Genomic DNA, 22,032 nt, shown 5'->3' with positions numbered 1-22,032 from the left:
CAACACATGCGCACAAGCATCAATTTCCCCCTTTCCTCGGCACCATATATATATCATCTACACGTCCAAGAGGACAATCATGGGTTCCAATAGTTCCAGTTCGTGTTACATAGGTTCAACAACTGTAGTTCCCAAACTCTGCGGTTTTACTTGTACAGCTGAAATGGCCATCAGAATTGCCAACATGAACTGGGATTAGCTGATCAAATCGAACGACGCTACAAGTCACCATATATGTATCTGTCCTGCCCACCTCAGTAAAGCTTGGTGAACTCGGCCGTCTGGTTAGGCTCCCCAAGCCTGAAGGCGTCCCTCTCGATCAGGACCTGCAAGGAGCTCATTATCTTGACCAAGGATGCCCAGACCACCGGCGCGCAGAAAAACGCGTACGCGAACACCGCCAGTGCCCTGACGACGCCATTCATGTACCATGGGCATGCCATCACAAAGAGCGTGCCGATGATCCCGAACCATGTCGTGAGGACGGCAAGGGGGTGGAGGAGGAAGAAGTTGATGACGATCAAAGAGAGGGAGAAAGAACCGAGCAGGTATAGTGGCCAGCCTAGCAGCGGATGGACGGTCCGTGGGACGAGGAAGAAGGGAATGGTGTAGGCTGCAAGTATAGACCATGCCGCCACTACTCTGAGCGTGGTGAGTAAGAACATGGTGCTTTTCTCCATTCTTCTGTTGTAGCAGAGCTTCGACAAACTAGGCCGTGCTAGTCGGTTCACTGCGATGACTCCAATGTACAGTAGAGCCTGGAATAATGCCATCGGTATCTCTGATGAATACCTGTTTGGCACCAAGTTCAAACATTGTCAGAAAAAGTAACTGATGATGTGTTTCCAAACTAAAATTTTGTGCAACATCATTCTACATAGCAATTAATGATGCTTCTTTACCCATACGAATTTTTAAGGGCATCACAAGTTCACAACCCCTACTTTATGGAATTCTATCCTAAAAGATTAAAGAAGCATCATAATGCGCTGTCTTGTGTATCTTTATTCTAAAGAAGATCGATGGTGATTCCAGAAAGACATGCCACCAATCATATCAATACACACGAGTGCTAGTGTGCTACTACCATTTGACAAAATAGCCTTTTTCTTATCTGGGAGACTGGGACTACATTTCGTGCAAGGTACTATTAGTATCACAGTTTGAGAATGTAATAGAGATATGGATGACAAAAAAAGTTTCTAAAGAAACTACCCACCCCAGGTTTTCACGACGTTGTTCATGCCAAGAAAGTCCCAGAGGTAAAACTGGCCAAGACCACCAGTACCATGGCTTCATCCATGGAGCACTTGGAAATGTAACCACACTATTCGGTCCACACGGAATACTCCACCGGAGCTTCAAATCTGAAAGAAGTGCAGTTTATCAGTCTTAGCCAAGAAAATGCATATGGAATAATGATATACCGGTAGTCATACTCACAATAATAAGAAGCATCCATCTGATAGCCTAGAGGAAGGCGATAATTTCCATCAAGTTTGGTTCCATTAGCTGGTGGATGGAACATTGGCTGATCAAGCAAGTCTGGGAAATAGCTAGCAAGGAAGCCTTGATCTGCACCATCTGGGTTTTCACGCCCAACAGCTAGCTCATGTAGCATGTTCTTAAAAACATCCATAGAAGGCTAGAAACAAAAGAGATCATAAGAATAGTCATGCTTTTTGTAAAAAAAACACACAAAAAAAAAAGTTGATTAATAACTGTGAGAGTGTCGACAATAATTATTTTGGCGCATAACAAAGGGGTTTCAATGTTTTAGAACCATGACCAGTCCTTCTACAGCACAAAGATGGGTTCAAATTTTCTAAGTAAGTTAGTCTGCACAATACATATTTTTAAAACTTATGCATCACGCGTCTTAGATAAAAGCATTTATGTCAAAAAATACATTTAGATAAACGAACAACCTGTACTAAACAAGTTGACAACAAAACCACAAAGATCTATTTTTAACCCAACACAATAAATAAAGTAGTACGAAGCAGCAAATGACAGCTAGGTCGCTCGTAAAATGAAATACTGAACAACAAACAAAGCATCCAAAAATGATCTCAAAGGTTCCATGCATAACCATTGCAAATAACAAAGGAATAGCACAACTTTAGTCTTAGATCTGCAAAAGGATAATAATGTTTACAGAAGAAAGGAGATGTGTGCTGATTAAGTAATCCTACCTTCAGTACAAAGAGGCCTGTATGGAAGATGCAAGGGTTGATGAAGACTGCACAGAAGTGGCCACACTGAAATAACTCATCAGTGTTCTGGAGAAACATGTTGTCAGAGTCTAGCATAACAACTCGGTCATAGGAAACTAAGCTCCAAGCATACAGCTTATTTAAGGTCAACTTGAATCGTGAGTTGAAGTTATCTTGTTTTTCGTATGGGTTCTTCAAATTATCCACAGAGACCACCTTCACACCATCATCTTTCCTACAGAAACAGTTGGAGATGCATAAATAAATAACAGAATCAAGACTCGGCATGCCAAAAAAAGGTACATTCCAGATTAAGCATATTTAACAGTAATTAATGTATGCTGCATGATTTGCTTCAGAATACATGTGAATTCTAGCAGTAGCATGAGGCATTACAAGAATGTTACATTGAAAGATAAAATAAAAAGCATAATGCTTCACGCACTGCCATAATAACTGTTGTCACACAACTAGAGAGTGACCCCACCCGGCTTCATTTTTATTGCAACCTGGTCGCCTTAGTTTTCCTCTATACTGCCACTATTTTTCGTTCATGATCGGTTATAGTTCTCATATAAAAAATACTGTTGAATACACAGCTCGATAGTAACTATCTGTTCTGATCCAAAATGCAAGTCTTTAGGACATTGACAGAGTCTTCAAGGTGGTAGGTACTTCAACCGTAGATTTCCATGTGAATATGTTGTCTCACATCATGATAACCATATATTATAAAAGTATATTTCATGATAAATCTAGTACTGTTTGATGTCCTGAATGCAGTAATTCTTAAATGTTTGACTGGCAAAATGCTATAAGGACCTGCATTTTGGATCAGATGTAGTAAGCTTCTAAACCTGAAACAACTCTCAACTTCTCACAATACAGTTTGAAGTTTTGAATGCATTAGTCCATATATTAAAGCCCACTTATGAAAATGCCCAAAGTTGACAATAATTCACAGGCTGATATTCTCTGGAACAGGGGAGAAAGTTTTGGCCACCAAGATACAGAGAAAACTTGCAAAACCACAAAACAAAGCTAGGATTTCCTGAAACGCAATCTTGTAGGCAAGGACTAACAAGCCATAACAGAGATAAATCAACCTAGTCTGACATCCAGATGCGGTCACTTAAACAGCACGACATATATGCCCAACTGAAATTACCTTTTACAGCTATATGCGGTCACAGTCAGTTAATCACCTAACAAGGACTCTATAAGTTATAGAACGTTGACTGGTCAAACCTTGTGACTTTCAGCAAATATCTAGCAGAAACACCAAGTCAATGGTCTAACACGAACTGTTCTACAGTGAAGAAATACTGGTTAACAATAAGGTAGGTAAAATGTGTGCAAATTGGTGGTGGAAATTCGCAGCTCAGGTCTCGCAATTTATCAACAAATATTTCAAAACGCAGGTGAGGTATTATTCTTAACAAACTTCAGTGACTTTGTGCCATTAGAGACGACCATTTCCAAGAAGCATACGAGAGCAACCGACTCAAAGACAGTAACCATTAGAGAAGACCATTTCCAAGAAGCAAGCATGTAACATATATATCGTCTATGCATCCGGAAGTACTGGAAGAAACAGTAACCAACAGGACAATGCGAAAAGTGCACTAAATGATCCGCGCGCCAAAACTGTTCACAAAAGTGCAAGATGAAACTGTAAGAACTTTACATATTTCAGAAACAGAGTAGCGCCACCTTTACCGGATACCCGATATGTTCAGAGAGTTGTACAGAAAGAAAATCAATTTTGAACCAAATAAGAAGAAGAAAGATGAATATATATGTCCATGCACTGAAACATCAATCAATCAAATATACACTGATCTTTTTTTGCGAAATAATCAAATAATCATTAATCGGCGTTGGGTAGAAACGAAGGCGTTCCACTGACCAACCAAAGTTCAGACGAAGGGGGTCGAATCAAATATGGCATGGAACTACCCAAGTTGCTACTAACAGAACATAGATGTAGCTATAAATATGCAGCAAGCAACGAACCAAGCCCGAAGTCAACCAGTGAAGCAATAGGGTTTTTTCAAGAAAGAGAAACACTCAAGCAACCCAGCTCGGCGTCGAATATCTACTCAATAGTCAACAGGGGGTGAAATTTTTGGCACCGCCCAACGATCCAAGGCAGAAAAGACAGGGGGGGGGGGGGGGGGGGGGGGGGGGGGGCTTACAGCGCCTGGACCCAGCGCGGCGGGACGTCGAGCGAGGCGATCACGACGCGGTCGGCGTCGGCGCCGAAGCCGCGCAGCGAGCGCATCATGACGCGCGTGGCCACGTAGAACTCGTAGTCGCGGGGCGTGCCCATGTACATCATCGCCGCGTACGCGTGCCGGCGCGGCCCGGGCTCCCCGACGGCCGCCTTGCTGTCCTCCGCGCCCGCCGCGGCCAGCGCTTGCGCCGTCACCCACGCGAGGACGAGGAGCCAGCGCAGGCCCGCGAGCCGCCCCATGCCGCCCGGGAACCTCCTGCGGGCCAGATCTAGCTGCGAGCCGGTATCAACGCGGCGGGGGCAGGTGCCCGTAGCATCAGCAGGCGGCGGCGAGCGGACGGAGGGGGGCGCCGCGGGAATGGGCGGGGTAGGGGGAGGGGGCGGACGGTGGCCGCCGGTGAGCTGCCTCGGGAGCTGGAGCTGGAGCGGCGCGCTGTTGTTGTTTCTTTGTGTTTTTCTCCTCTCCTCCGTGATTGCAGGCAGGTCGGCTTCAGCGGGAGTGGGAAAGGTGGAGCTGGTCAGCTGCTGGGAGTAGCAGAGAAGGGGAGACGGCGAGAATGGAGCTGCTCAAGTAGGAGTACAACTCCGTGCCCCGTAGACTGGTACAGTACACGCGGCACGTGGAAGACTAATCATGGTGTGCTACTGGCCGGTTGCTTCAGGGTGGGTTAACCCTGGTCAGGTCAGTCACGTTAGTCAAAGCAGAGTCCGCCGGTTTTAACAAGAGGTGAAGTTGACCAGTATCCGTTTTTTACCTCAAAATGACAGAACTCCTGTATTCGTTAAGGAGAGAATAATTGCTTGGTTAATTAGAGAAAACCATGCGAAAACCAAGTATCCAGTTAATTCTACAAAACCGAGCAAAAATCCGCACAACCGCTGAGCTGAGCGGCACACATAAGATACTATCCGCACACGCCACCCAATAAGGGCCTAACCGAGACAGTACGCAAGCGTCATGATCACCCCTTCTCCCCTAGAGGCGCCATCGTCATCCCTAAACCTTGAGCAAACGACTCCGACTTCGCCGAATGCAATCGTCGACGCAACCCATGCTGCACTGTACAGGTCGTGTCGAGTGATAAGAAGATTCGCGCCAAAATCCCAATCACCCGCGGCCAGACAACGCAACTCCGACTCTGACAAAGAACTAGACATGGATGGCGCTGCAGAAGATCACCGAACCAACCAGCTGTTGCATGTCATCATACGCCACCGGTCTAAGTGGTCTCCTGGCTAACACCAAAGTCCTAGTTTGTTTTATCTTTGGCAAAAAGGTGTGGATCCAAAATTCATCAGAAATGCGAAGCTTTTCAATATCTCATGAAAATTGCATCGAGATTTCTGAACCACCAAACCACCATTATCAGTGTCAGAATGAGCCGCCGACGTGTCGTTATCACCTCTCCCCTACTGAACCCAGTCTGACCCTGTCAGTGGAGCCAAAAAGTCTTCGTGCACGTGTTGTGAATCCGCAGTCGTCGCCATTTAACCCTTAAATCGATCTAAAGCTCCACTAACATTGCCGTCCGAAGAAGATAGCAAAATCTACGAGGAAGCTCCGTCAATTCCATCCTGACAGACGAACTCGAGGAGGATCGAAACCCAAATGACCAACTCAAAGAATAGACGCTGTCATTTGCCTGAACGTCGTCCTGCGAGGAGAAAAACCCTAATATAAACTACTAGCCTGAGCCAAGTCACCATGATTCTCCTCTACATCACCGACTGCTGGAGCGTCATGCTGTTGGGGATCGTAGCAGAAATTTAAAATTTTCTACGCATCACCAAGATCAATCTATGGAGTCATCTAGCAATGAGAGAGATGAGTGCATCTACATACCCTTGTAGATCGCGAGCGGAAGCGTTCAAGGTGAACGGGGTTGATGGAGTCGTACTCGTCGTGATCCAAATCACCGATGACCGAGCGCCGAACGGACGGCACCTCCGCGTTCAACACACGTACGGAGCAGCGATGTCTCCTCCTTCTTGATCCAGCAAGGGGGAAGGAGAGGTTGATGGAGATCCAGCAGCACGACGGCGTGGTGGTGGAAGTAGCGGGGATCTCGGCAGGGCTTCGCCAAGCTCAGCGAGAGGGAGAGGTGTTACGGGAGGGAGAGGGAGGCGCCAGGGGCTGTGGTGCGGCTGCCCTCCCTCCCCTTCCTATATATAGGCCTCCTGGGGGGCGCCGGCCCTGGGAGATCTGATATCCAGGGGGGCAGCGGCCAAGGGGTGGCTTCCCCCCCAAGCCAAGTGGGGGGCGCCCCCACCCCTAGGGTTTCCAACCATAGGCGCAGGGGGAGGCCCAAGGTGTAGGGAATCGTAGCATAATTTAAAATTTTCCTACGCTCACCAAGATGCATCTATGGAGTCTACTAGCAACGAGGGGAAAGGAGTGCATCTACATACCCTTGTAGATCGCGAGCGGAAGCGTTCCAATGAACGTGGATGACGGAGTCGTACTCGCCGTGATCCAAATCACCGATGACCGAGTGCCGAACGAACGGCACCTCCGCGCTCAACACACGTACGGTGTAGCGACGTCTCCTCCTTCTTGATCCAGCAAGGGGGAAGGAGAGGTTGATGGAGATCCAGCAACACGAGGGCGTGGTGGTGGATGTAGCGGGTCTCCGGCAGGACTTCGCCAAGCTTCTGCGAGAGAGAGAGAGGTGTTGCAGGGGAGGAGGGAGGCGCCCAAGGCTGTAGGTTTCTGCCGTCCCTCCCCCCCTTTATATAGGCCCCCTTGGGAGGGGGGGGGCGGCCAAAACCCATCTAGGATTGGGGGGCGGCGGCCAAGGGGTGGAAAGGGGTTGCCTTGCCCCCCAAGGCAAGGGGGAAGCCCCCCCCCCCACCCTAGGGTTCCCAACCCTAGGCGCATGGGGGGAGGCCCATGGGGGGCGCCCAGCCCACTAGGGGCTGGTTCCCTTCCACTTTCAGCCCATGGGGCCCTCCGGGATAGGTGGCCCCACCCGGTGGACCCCCGGGACCCTTCCGGTGGTCCCGGTACAATACTGGTAACCCCCGAAACTTTCCCGGTGGCCGAAACTGGACTTCCTATATAAAATTCTTCACCTCCGGACCATTCCGGAACCTCTCGTGACGTCCGGGATCTCATCCGGGACTCCGAACAACTTTCGAGTTTCCGCATACATATATCTCTACAACCCTAGCGTCACCGAACCTTAAGTGTGTAGACCCTACGGGTTCGGGAGACATGCAGACATGACCGAGACGCCTCTCCGGTCAATAACCAACAGCGGGATCTGGATACCCATGTTGGCTCCCACATGTTCCACGATGATCTCATCGGATGAACCACGGTGTCGAGGATTCAATCAATCCCGTATGCAATTCCCTTTGTCAATCGGTATGTTACTTGCCCGAGATTCGATCGTCGGTATCCCAATACCTTGTTCAATCTCGTTACCGGCAAGTCTCTTTACTCGTACCACAATGCATGATCCCGTGACTAACGCCTTAGTCACATAGAGCTCATTATGATGATGCATTACCGAGTGGGCCCAAAGATACCTCTCCGTCACACGGAGTGACAAATCCCAGTCTCGATCCGTGCCAACCCAACAGACACTTTCGGAGATACCCGTAGTGCACCTTTATAGTCACCCAGTTACGTTGTGACGTTTGGCACACCCAAAGCACTCCTACGGTATCCGGGAGTTGCACGATCTCATGGTCTAAGGAAAAGATACTTGACATTGGAAAAGCTCTAGCAAACGAAACTACACGATCTTTTATGCTATGCTTAGGATTGGGTCTTGTCCATCACGTCATTCTCCCAATGATGTGATCCCGTTATCAACGACATCCAATGTCCATAGTCAGGAAACCATGACTATCTATTGATCAACGAGCTAGTCAACTAGAGGCTTACTAGGGACACGTTGTGGTCTATGTATTCACACATGTATTACAATTTCCGGACAATACAATTATAGCATGAACAATAGACAATCACCATGAACAAAGAAATATAATAATAACCATTTATTATTGCCTCTAGGGCATATTTCCAACACAAGGAGGGGCGCACCGACCCACCAGGGGCTGGTTCCCCTCCCACTTCAGCCCATGGGGCCCTCCGGGATAGGTGGCCCCACCCGGTGGACCCCCGGGACCCTTCCGGTGGTCCCGGTACAATACCGGTAACCCCTGAAACTTTCCCGGTGGCCGAAACTGGACTTCCTATATATAATTCTTCACCTCCGGACCATTCCGGAACTCCTCGTGACGTCCGGGATCTCATCCGGGACTCCGCACAATTTTCGGGTTACCGCATACTAATATCTCTACAACCCTAGGGTCACCGAACCTTAAGTGTGTAGACCCTACGGGTTCGGGAGACACGCAGACATGACCGAGACGACTCTCCGGTCAATAACCAACAGCGGGATCTGGATACCCATGTTGGCTCCCACATGTTCCACGATGATCTCATCGGATGAACCACGATGTCGAGGATTCAATCAATCCCGTATACAATTCCCTTTGTCAATCGGTACGTTACTTGCCCGAGATTCGATCGTCGGTATCCCAATACCTTGTTCAATCTCGTTACCGGCAAGTCACTTTACTCGTACCGTAATGCATGATCCCGTGACCAACCACTTGGTCACTTTGAGCTCATTATGATGATGCATTACCGAGTGGGCCCAGAGATACCTCTCCGTCATACGGAGTGACGAATCCCAGTCTCGATCCGTGTCAACCCAACAGACACTTTCAAAGATACCTGTAGTGTACCTTTATAGTCACCCAGTTACGTTGTGACGTTTGGTACACCCAAAGCACTCCTACAGCATCCGGGAGTTACACGATCTCATGGTCTAAGGAAATGATACTTGACATTGGAAAAGCTCTAGCAAACGAACTTCACGATCTTTGTGCTATGCTTAGGATTGGGTCTTATCCATCACATCATTCTTCTAATGATGTGATCCCGTTATCAATGACATCCAATGTCCATAGTGAGGAAACCATGACTATCTGTTGATCAACGAGCTAGTCAACTAGAGGCTCACTAGGGACATGTTGTGGTCTATGTATTCACACATGTATTACGATTTCCGGATAACACAATTATAGCATGAACAATAGACAATTATCATGAACAAGGAAATATAATAATAACCATTTTATTATTGCCTCTAGGGCATATTTCCAACAGTCTCCCACTTGCACTAGAGTCAATAATCTAGTTACATTGTGATGAATCGAACACCCATAGAGTTCTGGTGTTGATCATGTTTTGCTCTAGGGAGAGGTTTAGTCAACGGATCTGCTACATTCAGGTCCGTATGTACTTTACAAATATCTATGTCTCCATTTTGAACACTTTCACGAATGGAGTTGAAGCGACGCTTGATATGCCTGGTCTTCCTGTGAAACCTGGGCTCCTTGGCAAGGGCAATAGCTCCAGTGTTGTCACAGAAGAGAGTCATGGGGCCCGACGCATTGGGAATCACCCCTAGGTCAGTAATGAACTCCTTCATCCAGATTGCTTCTTGCGCTGCCTCTGAGGCCGCCATGTACTCCGCTTCACAAGTAGATCCTGCCACGACGCTTTGCTTGCAACTGCACCAACTTACTGCCCCTCCATTCAAAATATACACGTATCCGGTTTGTGACTTCGAGTCATCCAGATCTGTGTCGAAGCTAGCGTCGACGTAACCCTTTACGACGAGCTCTTCGTCACCTCCATATACGAGAAACATATCCGTAGTCCTTTTCAGGTACTTCAGGATATTCTTGACCGCTGTCCAGTGTTCCATGCCGGGATTACTTTGGTACCTTCCTACCAAACTTACGGCAAGGTTTACATCAGGTCTGGTACACAGCATGGCATACATAATAGACCCTATGGCCGAGGCATAGGGGATGACACTCATCTTTTCTCTATCTTCTGCCGTGGTCGGGCATTGAGCCGTGCTCAATTGCACACCTTGCAATACAGGCAAGAACCCCTTCTTGGACTAATCCATATTGAACTTCTTCAATATCTTGTCAAGGTACGTACTTTGTGAAAGACCAATGAGGCGTCTTGATCTATCTCTATAGATCTTGATGCCTAATATATAAGCAGCTTCTCCAAGGTCCTTCATTGAAAAACACTTATTCAAATAGGCCTTTATACTTTCCAAGAATTCTATATCATTTCCCATCAATAGTATGTCATCCACATATAATAAGAGAAATGCTACAGAGCTCGCACTCACTTTCTTGTAAACACAGGCTTCTCCATAAGTCTGTGTAAACCCAAACGCTTTGATCATCTCATCAAATCGAATGTTCCAACTCCGAGATGCTTGCACCAGCCCATAGATGGAGCGCTGGAGCTTGCATACCTTGTTAGCATTCTTAGGATCGACAAAACCTTCCGGCTGCATCATATGCAATTCTTCCTTAAGAAAGCCGTTAAGGAATGCCGTTTTGACGTTCATTTGCCATATCTCATAATCATAGAATGCGGCAATTGCTAACATGATTCGGACGGACTTCAGCTTCGCTACGGGTGAGAAAGTCTCATCGTAGTCAACCCCTTGAACTTGTCGATAACCCTTAGCGACAAGTCGAGTCTTATAGATGGTCACGTTACCATCCGCGTCTGTCTTCTTCTTAAAGATCCATTTATTTTCTATGTTCGCCGATCATCGGGCAAGTCAGTCAAAGTCCATACTTCGTTTTCATACATGGATCCTATCTCGGATTGCATGGCTTCAAGCCATTTGTTGGAATCCGGGCCCGCCATTGCTTCTTCATAGTTCGAAGGTTCACCGTTGTCTAACAACATGATTTCCATGACAGGGTTGCCGTACCACTCTGGTGCGGAACGTGTCCTTGTGGACCTACGAAGTTCAGCAGTAACTTGATCTGAAGCTTCATGATCATCATCATTAACTTCCTCCCCAGTCGGTGCAGGCACCACAGGAACATCTTCCCGCGCTGCGCTACTTTCCGGTTCGGAAGGGGTGACTATCACCTCATCAAGTTCCACTTTCCTCCCACTCACTTCTTTCGAGAGAAACTCTTTCTCCAGAAAGGACCCGTTCTTGGCAACAAAGATTTTGCCTTCGGATCTGAGGTAGAAGGTATACCCAATGGTTTCCTTAGGGTATCCTATGAAGACGCATTTTTCCGACTTGGGTTTAAGCTTTTCAGGTTGAAGTTTCTTGACATAAACATCGCATCCCCAAACTTTTAGAAACGACAGCTTAGGTTTCTTCCCAAACCATAATTCATACGGTGTCGTCTCAACGGATTTCGACGGAGCCCTATTTAAAGTGAATGCGGCAGTCTCTAAAGCATAGCCCCAAAATGAGAGCGGTAGATCGGTAAGAGACATCATAGATCGCACCATATCTAATAGAGTGCGATTACGACGTTCGGACACACCATTTCGCTGAGGTGTTCCAGGCGGCGTGAGTTGTGAAACTATTCCACATGTCCTTAAGTGTGTGCCAAATTCGTGACTCAAATATTCTCCTCCACGATCTGATCGTAAGAACTTTATTTTCCTGCCACGTTGATTCTCAACCTCACTCTGAAATTCCTTGAACTTTTCAAAGGTTTCAGACTTGTGTTTCATTAGGTAGACATACCCATATCTACTCAAGTCATCAGTGAGAGTGAGAACATAACGATAGCCACCGCGAGCCTCAACACTCATTGGACCGCACACATCAGTATGTATGATTTCCAATAAGTTGGTTGCTCGTTCCATTGTTCCGGAGAACGGAGTCTTGGTCATCTTACCCATGAGGCATGGTTCGCACGTGTCAAATGATTCGTAATCAAGAGACTCCAAAAGTCCATCTGCATGGAGCTTCTTCATGCGTTTGACACCAATATGACCAAGGCGGCAGTGCCACAAGTATGTGGGACTATCGTTATCAACTTTACATCTTTTGGTATTCACACTATGAATATGTGTAACATCACGTTCGAGATTCATTAAGAATAAACCATTGACCAGCGGGGCATGACCATAAAACATATCTCTCATATATATAGAACAACCATTATTCTCGGATTTAAATGAGTAGCCATCTCGAATTAAACGAGATCCTGATACAATGTTCATGCTCAAAGCTGGCACTAAATAACAAGTATTGAGGTTTAAAACTAATCCCGTAGGTAAATGTAGAGGTAGCGTGCCGACGGCGATCACATCGACCTTGGAACCATTCCCGACGCGCATCGTCACCTCGTCCTTCGCCAGTCTCCGCTTATTCCGCAGCTCCTGTTTTGAGTTACAAATATGAGCAACCGCACCAGTATCAAATACCCAGGAGCTACTACGAGTACTGGTAAGGTACACATCAATTACATGTATATCACATATACCTTTGGTGTTGCCGGCCTTCTTGTCCACTAAGTATTTGGGGCAGTTCCGCTTCCAGTGACCACTTCCCTTGCAATAAAAGCACCCAGTCTCAGGCTTGGGTCCATTCTTTGACTTCTTCCCGGCAACTGGCTTACCGGGAGCGGCAACTCCCTTGCCGTCCTTCTTGAAGTTCTTCTTACCCTTGCCCTTCTTGAACTTAGTGGTTTTATTCACCATCAACACTTGATGTTCCTTTTTGATTTCCACCTCCGCTGATTTCAGCATTGAATATACCTCAGGAATGGTCTTTTCCATCCCCTGCATATTGAAGTTCATCACAAAGCTCTTGTAGCTCGGTGGAAGCGACTGAAGGATTCTGTCAATGACCGCGTCATCCGGGAGATTAACTCCCAGCTGAGTCAAGCGGTTGTGCAACCCAGACATTTTGAGTATGTGCTCACTGACAGAACTGTTTTCCTCCATCTTACAACTGAAGAACTTGTCGGAGACTTCATATCTCTCGACCCGGGCATCAGCTTGGAAAACCATTTTCAGCTCTTCGAACATCTCATATGCTCCGTGTTGCTGAAAACGCTTTTGGAGCCCCGGTTCTAAGCTATAAAGCATGCCGCACTGAACGAGGGAGTAATCATCAGCACGTGACTGCCAAGCGTTCATAACGTCTTGGTTCTCTGGGATGGGTGCTTCACCTAGCGGTGCTTCTAGGACATAATCTTTCTTGGCAGCTATGAGGATGATCCTCAGGTTTCGGACCCAGTCCGTATAGTTGCTGCCATCATCTTTCAGCTTGGTTTTCTCTAGGAACGCGTTGAAGTTGAGGGCAACGTGGGCCATTTGATCTACAAGACATATTGTAAAGATTTTTAGACTAAGTTCATGATAATTAAGTTCATCTAAGTGAAACATGATCCGAGTCAACTAGGCCGTGTCCGATCATCACGTGAGACGGACTAGTCAACATCGGTGAACATCTTCATGTTGATCGTATCTTCTATACGACTCATGCTCGACCTTTCCGTCTTCCATGTTCCGAGGCCATGTCTGTACATGCTAGGCTCGTCAAGTCAACCTAAGTGTATTGCGTGTGTAAATCTGGCTTACACCCGTTGTATTCGAACGTTAGAATCTATCACACCCGATCATCACGTGGTGCTTCGAAACAACGAACCTTCGCAACGGTGCACAGTTAGGGGGAACACTTTGTTGAAATTATTGCGAGGGATCATCTTATTTAAGCTACCGTCGTTCTAAGCAAATAAGATGTAAAACATGATAAACATCACATGCAATCAAATAGTGACATGATATGGCCAATATCATTTTGCTCCTTTGATCTCCATCTTCGGGGCTCCATGATCATCTTCGTCACCGGCATGACACCATGATCTCCATCATCATGATCTCCATCATCGTGTCTTCATGAAGTTGTCACGCCAACGATTACTTCTACTTCTATGGCTAACGTGTTTAGCAATAAAGTAAAGTAATTTACATGGCGTTATTCAATGACACGCAGGTCATACAAAAAAATAAAGACAACTCCTATGGCTCCTGCCGGTTGTCATACTCATCGACATGCAAGTCGTGATTCCTATTACAAGAACATGATCAATCTCATACATCACATATATCTCATTCATCACATCCTTTTGGCCATATCACATCACAAGGCATATGCTGCAAAAACAAGTTAGACGTCCTCTAATTGTTGTTACAAGTTTTTTACGTGGCTTCCATAGGTTTCTAGCAAGAACGTTTCTTACCTACGTAAAACCACAACATGATATGCCAATTTCTATTTACCCTTCATAAGGACCCTTTTCATCGAATCCGTTCCGACAAAAGTGGGAGAGACAGACACCCGCTAGCCACCTTATGCAACTAGTGCATGTCAGTCGGTGGAACCTGTCTCACGTAAGCGTACGTGTAAGGTCGGTCCGGGCCGCTTCATCCCACAATGCCGCCGAAACAAGATAAGACTAGTAGTGGCAAGGAAATTGACAACATCTATGCCCACAACAAGTTTGTGTTCTACTCGTGCATAGAAACTACGCATAGGCCTGGCTCATGATGCCATTGTTGGGGATCGTAGCGGAAATTTAAAATTTTCTACGCATCACCAAGATCAATCTATGGAGTCATCTAGCAACGAGAGAGATGAGTGCATCTACATACCCTTGTAGATCGCGAGCGGAAGCGTTCAAGTGAACGGGGTTGATGGAGTCGTACTCGTCGTGATCCAAATCACCGATGACCGAGCGCCGAACGGACGGCACCTCCACGTTCAACACACGTACGGAGCAGCGACGTCTCCTCCTTGATCCAGCAAGGGGGAAGGAGAGGTTGATGGAGATCCAGCAGCACGACGGCGTGGTGGTGGAAGTAGCGGGGATCTCGGCAGGGCTTCGCCAAGCTCAGCGACAGGGAGAGGTGTTACGGGAGGGAGAGGGAGGCGCCAGGGGCTGTGGTGCGGCTGCCCTCCCTCCCCCTCCTATATATAGGCCTCCTGGGGGGGGCGCCGGCCCTGGGAGATCTGATCTCCAGGGGGGGCGGCGGCCAAGGGGTGGCTTCCCCCCCAAGCCAAGTGGGGGGCGCCCCCACCCCTAGGGTTTCCAACCCTAGGCGCAGGGGAGGCCCAAGGGGGGCGCACCAGCCCACCAGGGGCTGGTTCCCCTCCCACTTCAGCCCATGGGGCCCTCCGGGATAGGTGGCCCCGCCCGGTGGACCCCCGGGACCCTTCCGGTGGTCCCGGTACAATACCGGTAACCCCCGAAACTTTTCCGGTGGCCGAAACTGGACTTCCTATATATAATTCTTCACCTCCGGACCATTCCGGAACTCCTCATGACGTCCGGGATCTCATCCGGGACTCCGAACAACTTTTGGGTTACCGCATACTAATATCTCTACAACCCTAGCGTCACCGAACCTTAATTGTGTAGACCCTACAGGTTCGGGAGGCACGCAGACATGACCGAGACGACTCTCCGGTCAATAACCAACAGCGGGATCTGGATACCCATGTTGGCTCCCACATGTTCCACGATGATCTCATCGGATGAACCACGATGTCGAGGATTCAATCAATCCCGTATACAATTCCCTTTGTCAATCGGTACGTTACTTGCCCGAGATTCGATCGTCGGTATCCCAATACCTTGTTCAATCTCGTTACGGGCAAGTCACTTTACTCGTACCGTAATGCATGATCCCGTGACCAACCACTTGGTCACTTTGAGCTCATTATGATGATGCATTACCGAGTGGGCCCAGAGATACCTCTCCGTCATACGGAGTGAAAAATCCCAGTCTCGATCCGTGTCAACCCAACAGACACTTTCAGAGATACCTGTAGTGTACCTTTATAGTCACCCAGTTACGTTGTGACGTTTGGTACACCCAAAGCACTCCTACGACATCCGGGAGTTACACGATCTCATGGTCTAAGGAAATGATACTTGACATTGGAAAAGCTCTAGCAAACGAACTACACGATCTTTGTGCTATGCTTAGGATTGGGTCTTGTCCATCACATCATTCTCCTAATGGTGTGATCCCGTTATCAATGACATCCAATATCCATAGTCAGGAAACCATGACTATTTGTTGATCAACGAGCTAGTCAACTAGAGGCTCACTAGGGACATGTTGTGGTCTATGTATTCACACATGTATTACGATTTCCGGATAACACAATTATAGCATGAACAATAGACAATTATCATGAACAAGGAAATATAATAATAACCATTTTATTATTGCCTCTAGGGCATATTTCCAACACATGCAAAGGGAAGGAGAATCCACGGGTTGACCAACGAAATACGAAGGAAACTTACCGCCGCTGCCTCTTCCCTGAATTGGAGGAAAGAAATATGTTCTATCTATATTTTTTTTTAAACGGTGCTACAAAGGCCTGAAAAGACCAAAGTACATTTACACAAAGGGAGGTGGAGGTAAGAGCATCTACATGCAGGATGGACAAATATGGACCCTCAAAGTCCGGGGACACGACCGGTGAGTGCCCGGGCGCGTTCACTTCGATCCCTCATTTACATGCGTGCACAACCAGACTCCTCAAAATCGTCCTCCCTGCTTTGATCATTCCATGAAACAGTGTATGTGCGGCATTGTTGTCCGGCCAAAGCAAGCAAGCAGCGGCACCACACGGGCACTCAACACGGACGCATGTAGCGGCGGCACACACAATGCCTCTCAGAGCGACGTGCGCGTGAGCTCCAGGCAACACGTACACGACCCACCAGCACACGCACGGCCCACACGTGCGGCGAGCGCAAAAGACGAGGCTGACAAGCACAACACGGGCACGTGAGGTCATCAACCGCCTCTCCCGTCGTTGTCCACGTTGTTGTCGGCCCCCTTTTCTGTCCATGGCGTCGCCGCCTCGAGGCACCGCTTCCTCCGCCCGCGTTGTTGCCTGCTCCACACGATATAGAGATGAGGGAAGGAGGAGGATTGGATGGCTGCAGGTGGGAGAGTGTGAGATGGCTATGACATGGAGCGGGGTGCCTTGGCGTGTCCGGGCATGTCCGCAACTCCTCATGTTGCCCTCAGAATTGATCACGGTTCGAGGAGTGCCGGTCAGTCCGGAGTTTAGTGAGCAAGTGAAGGGTCACGTTTTTTTTGTCCGAACACTGATCGAGCGGATATTTTGGACATTTAAGGAGGAAATAGAGGGTCCGGCCGTAGATACGGAAGAAGCTAGCTGCCCGATTATACTCTGAAAAAAAAGGCACTGATTGCAAGCTGGGCGATGCTTTCTCAGCAAGGCTCACACCGCGTAGTGATGAGACTCTCGACGAGTCTTGCCTGGAAGTCGGAACTCCGGAAGCAGCCAGCGGTTGTTGGGCTCTGCTCGCTCGCATCTTTCGTTGTCCAGGTCGGCAGCAACGTGGCGCGCTCGGGTGATCCACCCTTTTCCTTCGATCCATTGTCCCCCTCGCACATATTCTTCCGAGCAAACACCTCATCTCAAGCCAAAAGTGGCCATCAAAATTTTACCAGCACACTTTTAGCCGCCACTTGCAAGTCCTCCAGCAAAGGCGGTTCCCTAAAAAACGGGAGCATTCTTTAGTCGGGCCGGCGCATCATCCTTTTTCGTTTCGTCTCCAACGAAACAGCTGGCCAGCGCGAAAGGTGACCATGAAACGTACTTGGTGCATGGTTAATAGTACAGCCAACTGCTGGTTATAAGCCATTGTCATATCATTTATAGTCCATCTTCTATATGTACAATAGTTGATTAGAAAAGTGTACTACTTTTTATTATATGACCCATCTTTCACTCTCACAAAGTGCCTAGGAACACGTGCTAGAGCTGACTCTTCACCAAGAGCCCGCTTATCCTCTCTCCTCTTCTCTTTTCTTCAACTAAGCAGGAATATACTAATTTATTTTTTATAGCCAGCTGACTCTATTGTACTTGCTCTTGCAAGAACCAAACCGGGAGAAAGTAAACGGAGGGGAATAAATAGTGCCGGTAGGCCACCTTCCCACGTGAAGGGCCCCGGAGTCCGTGCTGGGTCTCCGTGAAAAAATGCGGTAGTAAACTCGGCTGTCAGCTCGCGTCATCCGTGGCGTGTCGCTCTCTCGCCGTGGCCGGCCCTGCGTGCTCGTAGACTCGTGCAGACCCGGCGTACGTGCGGCGGTGCTCTCGTCAGACAGAGGGAGCTGCGGTGCGGCGCGGAGTATGGATAGGGACGAACACGTCACGGGCGCCGCTGGGTCGGATAACGATGCGGGGCGCCAGCCCGTGAGTCAAAATATGAAGTGGCGGCTTGATGCTTTCGCCTCTTCATGGATGGATGGCAATGACATCTCTTTCGTGCAGGTTTCAATTCATGTTTTCTTTAATTATAAATCACGCGAGGATAACTAATCGTTTCGGCCTCCACGCCTCAACATCATGACGTGACACGACCAAGCTGTTTATAAAACACGCACAGAGCATCGGTGCTGGAATCGTTCACAAAGCTGCAACAGATGCTACTCTGGTTTTTTCTTTTATATAGGAAAACAGATGCTATTTTGTGAGGGTAACTCTAACGCGGATAACCTCGCTCGACGCTCGCAAATGTTCACGCCAGATAATTCAAACATTTTTTTCCAATTCAACTGCGGTCGTCAAAATTGTTCGGAATGGACCGGATGTTTGAAATCTCGCAAACTGGCACCAAACTAAGGAAGGTCTCGCGACAACCACACGTCTGCCACGTCGGACTCCAACACCATCGGCCCATCTAGAAATCCTACCCGAAGCCCTTCTTCCCCCAATCAGCCCCTCCCCTGTGCTTCGTATCGGCATCCTTTGCGATCGACGATGTCGTTGTACCACCCCGACCGCCAACCAAACCTTGTCGGACCTCCATCGCCTCCACCCAGGCGCCTTCTCGTCTTGGACAACACAGTCGTTCCACTCCAGATCCGTCTGCAGCCTAGCTATCGTGTGCCCTCTCCTGACATTGTCCATGACGGACACCATGCCCGGCAAGGTAGCAAGTGCTCGGTCAAATGTCATTGCCAATTTTTTGAGTTTCTCTTTGTTTACCTTGAAGCAAACATGATGAATCAAAAGAGGAGTACTTCTCCAACGAGTTCATGGATTCGTCTTTGTCAGATGAGGAGAAGGAATATGAGGATGATAAGTCGGTGATGAAGACGGTATTTGCATACATGTTGCATCCAGAGGAGCATGTATCAGCTACAAGAGATCACTAAAGGAACATCCAGTGTTCAATTAGAATAGGGCAGGGGGGTATCTCATGTTAGTTGATGACTACTTTGCCTCCGATATATTATTCGAGCACTATTTTCGGCCATGATTTCAGATGCAGTTCGACCACATTTACCATGGTGCCCGGTTTTATGATGATTACTTCATCCTGAAGAAGGATGTCGTTGAAACCATTGGGTTCTTCTCTTGTAACCAGAAGAGTACAGCTGCAATGAGGATGCTTGCCTATGGCACAACCGCAGATTCGCGAGACGAGTACCTTTGGATGTTTGAAAGCGCATGCCTAGAAGCGATGGTGAATTTTGCTAATTCAGTGGTGAAGGTGTTTGGACAGGAGTACTTGAGAGAACCAACTCCTGCAGACACAACAAGGCCCATGGCAATTGAAGAATCAAGAGGGTCCCCATGTATGCTCAGATCCCTAGGTTGCATCCACTGGAACATGGAAGAATTGCACATATGTTCAACAAAAGCAATACCAAGGCCACTGCAAAAAGACCACCATCATTCTTGAAGCAGTAGCGGTCTCCATTGTTTGCGAGGTTATGTGTGGGCGAAGCTTCTGAGTGCAAATATACCATCAAGTTCATGACTACAACATGGGGTGTTGTCTTTATGATAGTATCTATCATCCGCGGGCGACTTTCATGAAGACCGCCTCTAAACCAAGGGGTAAAAAATTGCTACTTCGCCCAAAGACAAGAAACTGCTAGAAAGGATGTCGAGAGGACATTTGGAGTGTTCCAACCATGTTTTGCACTTGTTCGCGGACTTGCTAAACTATTGGAACCGAAGATATTGTGGGGGGTGATGACAACTTGTGTGATCATGCACAACCTTATTGTGGAGGGTGAGGGTGATGGAGTTCGTCATGGTCATGATTTTGAAAGGGTGATCCTATGCAGCTTCCAGAGCAAAATCCAGAATACATCATCAGATTCATAATCGAGAAACTCATGAGCAACTTCAGAATGATCTAGTTGAGCATCTTTGGGCATTTCATATGGACAATTAGAACATGCTTCTGACCAAGTTGAATTGAAACTTAAAGTAATGTTTAGAACTTTATGTTTGAATTGTAATATTTTATTGAATTATTTTGTATTGGAATATTTATCTTTCAACTGCTTAAGAATTGTGTTATTTATCTTTGATTATGTTGAGTACTATGGAAATAGAAAAACAATTGGAAGCAAACATTTGGTGCCTACGGTTGGATGGCCTCCACCCCCATTGCTGTCCACAGACACATCTGGACGTTCCATGGATATTTGATAAGTTCTTTTTGGTGATCTGAATTGGAGTTTCACTGATGGACTAGCATGGACTATATTTTCACGTACATACGTATTTTAGTGGTTTATTGCGGTGATGTTTTGTTTCGTGTGGTTACGTCAACTTTTGATAATAAAAAGAAAAAAAGTTTATTCATTTTGGCAGAATTTTGAAGGATTCGTACGGGATTTTTTTCATGGATTTTTTTCCTATGCCGAGCATTCATTTCATAGGAATGAATGTGCTAAAGTTCTAAGGATTGTGTCCATATCGTCTAATTCCTAAGGATTCTTAGCATTAGGTGAGACCTTACAAAAAATTGTAAGGGTTGGAGTGGACATGACATCCCAATCGTTTATTCTTCCTATTCTCATGATTTAAGGATCATGTAGAATGAATGAGCCCTCAGCTCTTTCATGTAGACGTTGCTCTAGTGAAATAATTGATCGCCATATGTATTGTCCTACAACAAGGTTGATGTGACACAACTTAACATGGAATCTGTGTCCACAGGTTGATGTGGCTTAGCATAGTCGTTATACTGGCTCAATCGCCATAGTAATTGTCAATATGGTGATTCTGACAAAAAATGCATTCTAGCAGAGTCGCCATACCTGTCAGAATCACCATAATTTACGGAGTGCCTTCCATATGTGACCTCCTAGCCTCCATATTTGGTTCTTGGAATCAACTTTGGAGCTCACTTCATCTAGTGGTTGTGTGCGGCGTGAAGGAAACTTCACGTAGCCCTCACCTCACAGTGGATATACTTCGAAGAGGTTAGAGGAAAAAGAGGTCACATTGACGAGTAGGTCTCATGATATGGACAATCAATATTGACGAGTAGTTTCTGCATCACTTTGACAACCTCCATATGCATATGGAGCGCGTTACTAAGCCTGCCAATATGGCGACTCTACTAGAGTCTATAATAGTTGTTTAGTTCTTAAGTTCTGCCTGTCACACCTATTCATTTGGCTAGGTTTTGGAAACTATTATAAAGACCCAGCAAATTGATGGTATATATGAACTATTGGCCCTTAAAAGTATGAATAAGGGCGAGTGATGACAATTAAGTATGGATTACGTATTTGAACCTAGAATTGTGCATCCGCGCAATTAAGTATTCCCTCCGTCCGCGAATAAGTGTACTTCTCCCTTTGTTGTCTTAAGTCAAAATTTTAAAATT

The 22,032-nt window shown here is 47.1% G+C and overlaps 1 protein-coding gene across 1 annotated transcript; it reads right to left on the bottom strand.

Annotated features, from left to right (window-relative positions):
• Positions 1 to 23: 23 nt before the first annotated feature.
• On the bottom strand, positions 24 to 5,043 carry LOC109772218 (putative glucuronosyltransferase PGSIP8). The gene is made up of 5 exons (XM_020330911.4): positions 4,415 to 5,043; positions 2,196 to 2,451; positions 1,444 to 1,645; positions 1,220 to 1,367; positions 24 to 792 (listed from the first exon to the last, which is right to left on the bottom strand). The coding sequence occupies exons 1-5, from the start codon at positions 4,690 to 4,692 to the stop codon at positions 255 to 257; spliced, it is 1,422 nt and encodes a 473-aa protein (XP_020186500.1). The 5' UTR covers positions 4,693 to 5,043; the 3' UTR covers positions 24 to 254.
• Between the last annotated feature and the right edge of the window lie 16,989 nt (positions 5,044 to 22,032).

The sequence above is a fragment of the Aegilops tauschii genome, chromosome 2 (genome assembly GCF_002575655.3).
Source record: "Aegilops tauschii subsp. strangulata cultivar AL8/78 chromosome 2, Aet v6.0, whole genome shotgun sequence".
Lineage (NCBI taxonomy): Eukaryota > Viridiplantae > Streptophyta > Magnoliopsida > Poales > Poaceae > Aegilops > Aegilops tauschii.
This window is presented reverse-complemented; position numbering and strand designations above follow the sequence as displayed.